Below are 6,441 nucleotides of genomic sequence, written 5' to 3'. Positions count from 1 at the left end.
TTTAAAAATGCATCAAATTGTATTTTATACAACGGGCAACAACGGCGTTCGCACGAGGTCACAGTTTGTTGTAGTGCGCCATGTTGTTTTTGTTCTCCTTTTGCGCTTCCTAATATCTATATTTAGTTTTGTTTTCCTTTTCTCACTGTTTTAACCACTTGCTGAATTATGTAGGCACATCGAACAATTGGCCCCGTTACTAGCCAGCCAGGCTATAGCACCAAGCAAGTGTTGCGAAGTTTTCTGTAATGTGAAGGTCAAAGTGACAATAAAAGAAATAAATGAACGAGTGGACACCGTGAACATATGTGCTTACGTGTCAATGCAATCGGTTGGGATGCAGATGTACTATTCACATCGTGGTGCAGTTTTCAGACTGTCAACGAAGTAATACATGTCAATAAACGGTACAGCTTATGTTTATATTATTACAGCAATAGCTTAAATTGTAGGCAATCTTAGACCATGAGGAAACTACGCAGGGACTCGGCGAGAATCTGTTCCCAATGTAACAATTTTAACACAGAGAATCGATACTAATGGCATAGAGTGATCCTACACTAACCAAAATGTAATCTCAACTAGACCAGTTTATTAAGCTGTGTCTGCGACATTGGACATGTCGCAAGGAAATTCGAAACAATAACCATTAATTGATGTGAAACAATAAACCAAGTTGGTCGTGGTGCTAAAATTGTGCAACAGAGCTTTCAAACGAGGTAAAAAGAAACTGCGCCTTCAACGTAGAAAGACGCAGGGCAGGTGATGTGCGCGCGGAACATACCTGTTGAACATGTTAAAGGGACACTAAAGGTTACCAGAAACTCAAGTTAAAGTGGCAGAGCAATGTTCTAGAACGTCTAAGGCGTCAATATAATCGCGAACAGAGCTTTAGTAACCGAGAAATTGAGGTAAATGCATGACACGATTTGAGACCCCCCAGTGACATTCCGGTACTAGCCCGATGACGAAAGGACTCCTCATAATTTGTGTTACTAATACTCAACTACTCGTATTAAAAATATAATTTCATTCGATTATAAGACGGAAAAAAATGCTACTTGTCTACATCTATTCGATTCTAAGAAAAAATAACATTTTGACGTTACGCTTCAGTAATATGGGTGTTCGAAAGGTTTCGTTTTCGCTCGACTCTGCGCGCTCGACTCTGCGCCGCGCACGCTTTGGAGTTTTAGTTTCGTTATCGCGTCGTGCTGTGAGGGTTCTGCTGGCTCGCGAAACTTTCATTTGGAACAAGCAGCGAGAATGCCACGTCCATGTGATGTCGTGGGTAGCCTTCGTTGCTTTCCCGCTCCGGAGAGCCGGTGTCGAGGCCGCCGTCGTAGTACGCAACGACGCCGGCAGTGCGAGCCCTCAGCAGCAGGTCGCGCTCGTCGGTGCTCAAATCGCTGAAGTTGAGCCCACCGTCGCGAGCCAATCTGTCGGTGTCAGGGTCCATTGCGACGAGCGTCGAAGTTAGCGTCATAGAATGAAGTACCAGCTTATGGGCGTCTTGCGCTGGAGCTTGAGGTATAGTAGCGGCGCCTGGTGGCGGTGCGGGAAATGACATCTGGGTCGTGCCAGCTTGGGTCGTATTGAGCCCTGGCTATGGCGAAGCACGTTTCTAGGCCGAGTTTTGCGTCGATTCGCACATTTTTATGCCCTGTTGCGAGTGCGAAAAGGCTCGTCGCTTCTCATAGACCACGCCGACCACGCTGCGAGCTCGCCGCAGCCTATAGTTTAACGAGAACGGACTCTCCGTGTGCCGTGGGACGTAATGTGGGACGTAATTCGTTTCTCCTTCCGCTAGCCACCATACTCCCGCTTTTGCTCTGCTGTCGGCTCTGTCTTGGCTCTGTTTCTGGCCGCGCGTTCGCGTTTTGCGCAGAAAAGCCGTAGCGCCGTCTGCGGACGCCGTTCTACTCACCGATGGCGCAACGTCACTATGAGACCATGATGTCAGTACTCCTCGATCGGAGGGCGGGCGATTTGAACTGCGCTAGAGGTACGCGGACGCTTCAGAACGCATTTTCTCTTAAAATAAGTCTCTCCTTGGCACGAAACAAGCGTTTCGAGGTTTCTGTGATGGTATTTCAACAGTCCACGTTGAATTAATAGTAACCTTTAGTGTCCCTTTAAAGAGCGTGGTAGTCAAGCAGCTGCAATGCACAGGAGCATGAGAGTGCCAGTGTAGTTCCTAGAATATACTAGTGCCAGCGTTGGAAGCGGCCAAGCCACAGTAGCACGCCTATTGTTGCACCACGCCGTGTTGTTAGCTTGTGTAACTTCATTAGAATATTTTTATTAAAACTTTTACAAATTAAATAACTTTACACATTTTTATTGAAAGTTTTTATTGTATTGTGATCAAGGACACATGAAACTTTGGCCTGGCTTTAGTTTCAGATGATGCGGTAAATTTAAATTGGCAGATATTGGTACATGCGCTGTCACCGACCGCGGTCTTTGCGAAATCGTCTCGTGCATAAGCCTTGCAGTACACTGGTTGATTATTGTATTTTGCAGAGTGCTTTTATATGACAATAACATACCGATGTAAACAGTTCACTGATAGTGTTGTTGAACGAATTGTTGCATGCCGCATGTAAAAAAAAAAAGCGTGACATTTTGCTTGCGAGACTTGGAGACTGACTTTAAAAACGTATTAGAGCCTTTACGTCTCCATCAGATCTTACAGCAGAAGTATTGACATTTACTATAAGCTGTACAGAAGATGTCTAATTTGGAGCTTAACTTAGCACTAGCCTGGCCAAGCTGGGTCAAGCCGATTCTGGAACGCTTGTAGCCGACTTTTGCTTCCTGGAAAGTAACCTCAAAAGTGTGCAGGTTATAAAATGTTGCACAATATAGTAAATCGTTGGCGTGATTTTGACTCGCAAGCGGTCAGCGCAGCCACGGCGGCTATTGTATTGTGACTTATGAGCGACATAAATGTGCAGACGTTGAATGTGTTGACAAATATAGATGCTTTATTACCAGCTGCGGACGGGTCGCAAGGGCCGTCGGCCTTGCGTCCGACTGCCTACATACCGTTTCCCAGCGATCGCCTGTTCGATTGGCTTGTTGCTCATTGGCTATACCGTCGCCGTCGATAAGTGGCAGAAGTAATCTGAGCTCGTGCGCCCCGCTGGTCGCCTAGAATAGACCCCGCTGAAGAGCAGCCAGATTTGCTCGTTTCACTTCGAGCATGCCCGGTATAAACAAAACCGGCCGAGCTTAGAGCAGTCCGATGATCTTCCACCAAGACTACGTACCCCCAAGCCTGATGCTGTGTCGACTTTTACCTCGCCTTGTGTCCTGCTCCGGTATATGCTTCATTCCCAAAGTGCCCTCGATGAATGGCTCGTACTACTCGTACCGGTGCGTATGCATATTGATAGCTGTCGCTAGCCACACTTTCCGAGTTGCTGCTTTGTAGTGGATCTAATCAAATGTGGTTGGCCACATCTAATTTGGCGGCGACTACCACAAGCAGGAAATATGTCCTGCAATACAATGTGATCACTCTCACACAATATCTCTTTGTATATAGTACAGTCATCAGCGAATAATTTTATACGCACTGAATCAGATAAACATTCAATGAGATCATTTACATAAACTAAGAAAAGCAAGGGTCCGAGTACACTGCCCTGAGGCACATTAGAAGAAACGGAGCATATCAGACACACACTCATCCACTACAACAAATTGTTCTCTGCTGTGTAAGTATGCTTCAACCCAATTCACTAAGTAGATGGGAAGGCCGGTTAATCTCAACTTATGTATTAGTTTCATATGCGACACCTTGTCAAACGCCTTGCTAAAGTCTATAAAGAATGCATCTATTTGCCCCGAGTGGTCCAATGCCATTATAAAATGATGTACAGTGGTGAGTAACTGAGTCGTAGTAGATCTTCCCTTGGTAAATCAGTGTTGATAAGGAGACAAAACTTTATTATTAGACAAGAAAGACCTTTATATCCAGCTATGACATGTTCCATAAGTTTCGAATAAGTAGATATAATCGACACGGGCCTATAATTTGTTATGTTAAGCTTGTCCCCCTTCATAAAAATTGGCACAACGCATGCTACCTTCCAGTCATCAGGAAGGTCACTGGTGGTTAAAGAAAGCTGAAAAAGATTTGCCAAGTAGTCTGCAATCTGCGCTGCAAAGTATTTCGTGAACGCAGTAGGAATGCCATCCTTACCCGCGCTTTTTTTCTCATTCAATTTTCGTAGCATGGGTAGAACACCCTCGCTTGTTATCACTGGTACACCTGTCCTCGAGAGCTCCTTATGCATGCTGTAGTTGTCATTGGGGGGAAAAACACTATGAAAACATAGATTAAATGCGTGAGCTATATCAGCTGCGTTTTCGACAAGGTGATCATTTACTGAAATCTTTTGAATAGATTCATTTGTCTTTCTGAGGTAATGTCAAAATTCTGATGGATCAGTTCTAAGAAATTCTGGAAGTGAAAAAGTGAATTATGCTTTGCTTGTAGCACCTTAATTGCCAATTTATTCTCTTTCCATGAGGATCTTCTTACACATATTTTGTTTCTTTCTTAATTGTTTTAGCTCATGTTTAATGTGGATGATTTCACGACTAACCCACGGAGTAAAAAGAGTAGATTGAGATAATTCATTTTGATAAATTTGGGAGTCGACAATGAATGATACGGTTTCATCCCATGTACGTTGACAATATCTTCACACGGCGGCACGAATTAAGCAAAGCCAGCCACACTTTTGCATGTGCTCCGCCCCCGCGGCTGATGGCGTTGCCCATACTGGGACGATGCTATTGGGAAAAGCGCCGGCAGCGGGGAGCGAATGCTTCGTTTGCCTCTCACTCTAATGGGTCACTGAAACTTGAGATTACACAACTTCCAATACTAAATGCGCAATTAGACAGCTTACATTGTGCCACGTTGTCTCGGCATGCCCACTCTTTGCACACGCGACAGATTACCTCCAATGCAGGGTGCATGGCTGCATATGCACTTAGCCAAGCTTGTGTGCAGCCACGGTCAACATGCGCGCCAACTTACATCAACTCCGCACCCCCCCCCCCTCGCGTGGTTGATTGCGTCCCTTCCCTCTCTTTCCCTTCGCTCGCGCGAGTCACTCGTGAAGCCACCACCTTTCTTGTCCTCAGCCTTGCACACTTTCACTCGCGCCTAAAGCACGCAGTGCGCGGGGCACGATAGGATCTTATCGCGCTTGTACTTCGTACTTTATACAGAACATGATGCGGCTCCACTTCGGGGTCGCTCTTGTCGTGCGGTGAACGATTTCAGAGGTGCGTTTGCAAGCACCGCTTGTAATTCAATCATTTGACCATCTGTGTCAGCGGAAGTTTCAATTTATTGTCTTGGCATTCTTTTGCGGCGGCAGTAAAATTTCGTTATATTGGAATCGCATACACACACACTTCATTATATTGAGGTAATAATACATGGCGTTCTATGGGCAAGAGGTTATGAAAACCTAAATGCTTCGTTATATCGAGAATTTCGTCATATTGAAGTTCGTTGTACTGAGGTTTAACGAGAACTTTGAAACTCTCATACTGGCAAAGTGTGATTCTTTTACATGCGAGAAGTGTAGATAGAACTGCTACAACTTTAAAAATACGTATCAGTATTTCTTTAATGCTGGCGGCAACCAGCAGAAGACCCATGATTTTTGTATAACAAGCTCTGGCCCTGTTGCTTTTAATAGTCTGAGCTCTTCAAGAATAGCCGTGCTTCAGACATGTTGGTACAGAATGCATCCAGACAGACACGCCTCTTGCATACATAAAGCCCTGCAGTTCTCGAGTGTGCTGAACCAGGACCAATACAAGACTAGTTGGCACCTACACAGAGAAACTGTGTTCAGCACCATCTCAAGTCACCCCCACGGCCTCACTTGGCAGATGCCAGCCCAGAATGTCACTCCACACAGGGTTACCCGAGGTGTTATTAGCGTATACGCTCGATGCGTGCCACATATAATGGTCCCACATTGTTGGGCAGGTACGGCAGTGCCAGCTGCCCGTAGCGACAGCCCTCGAAGAAGCGAAAAGGTAGCGGGGCAAATGCCTCGGACAGGTCGACAATGGCGTACTGGGCCGAGCTGGTGCGCTGAAGCTGTTGCAGTGCCATGTGCACCACGCCGTCATTCTGAATGGGCGACAGGGAGCAGGTGGAGTACACCAGGCTGCCACCAAAGCGTAGCAGGGGCAGTGCCTGGCACAGCATGTCCATCTGCCGTTGGGGCAGCTCGAGCCGTTCCTGCTGCCGCTTTTGGCTGAACCAGTTGTTGTCATCCTCGGCCACGGACAGACGGTCATTGGTGCATGGAACGTCAAGCAGGATCTGCGCAACAGCAAATGACCAGCGCTGGGACTTTTCGTACAAACGACAGCACAGGCGGTCCGGCAAAGTGG

At 46.3% G+C, this 6,441-nt stretch overlaps 1 protein-coding gene across 4 annotated transcripts in view; it reads right to left on the bottom strand.

Moving 5' to 3' along the window:
- Positions 1-3,930: 3,930 nt before the first annotated feature.
- l(2)10685 (5-methylcytosine rRNA methyltransferase l(2)10685) overlaps positions 3,931-6,441 on the bottom strand; it is a 60,921-nt gene continuing 58,410 nt past the window's right edge. For all 4 annotated transcript variants that reach the window (XM_075694892.1, XM_075694891.1, XM_075694893.1 and 1 more), the window contains one exon: positions 3,931-6,370. In XM_075694892.1, coding sequence (XP_075551007.1) covers positions 5,975-6,370 — 396 coding nt within the window. In that variant the 3' untranslated portion in view covers positions 3,931-5,974. The remainder of the gene's footprint in view (positions 6,371-6,441) is intronic.

The sequence above is a fragment of the Dermacentor variabilis genome, chromosome 6 (genome assembly GCF_050947875.1).
Source record: "Dermacentor variabilis isolate Ectoservices chromosome 6, ASM5094787v1, whole genome shotgun sequence".
In the NCBI taxonomy this organism is placed as follows: Eukaryota; Metazoa; Arthropoda; class Arachnida; order Ixodida; family Ixodidae; genus Dermacentor; species Dermacentor variabilis.
Note: the sequence above shows the minus strand (reverse complement) of the source record. Positions and strands in the feature narration are given on the sequence as shown.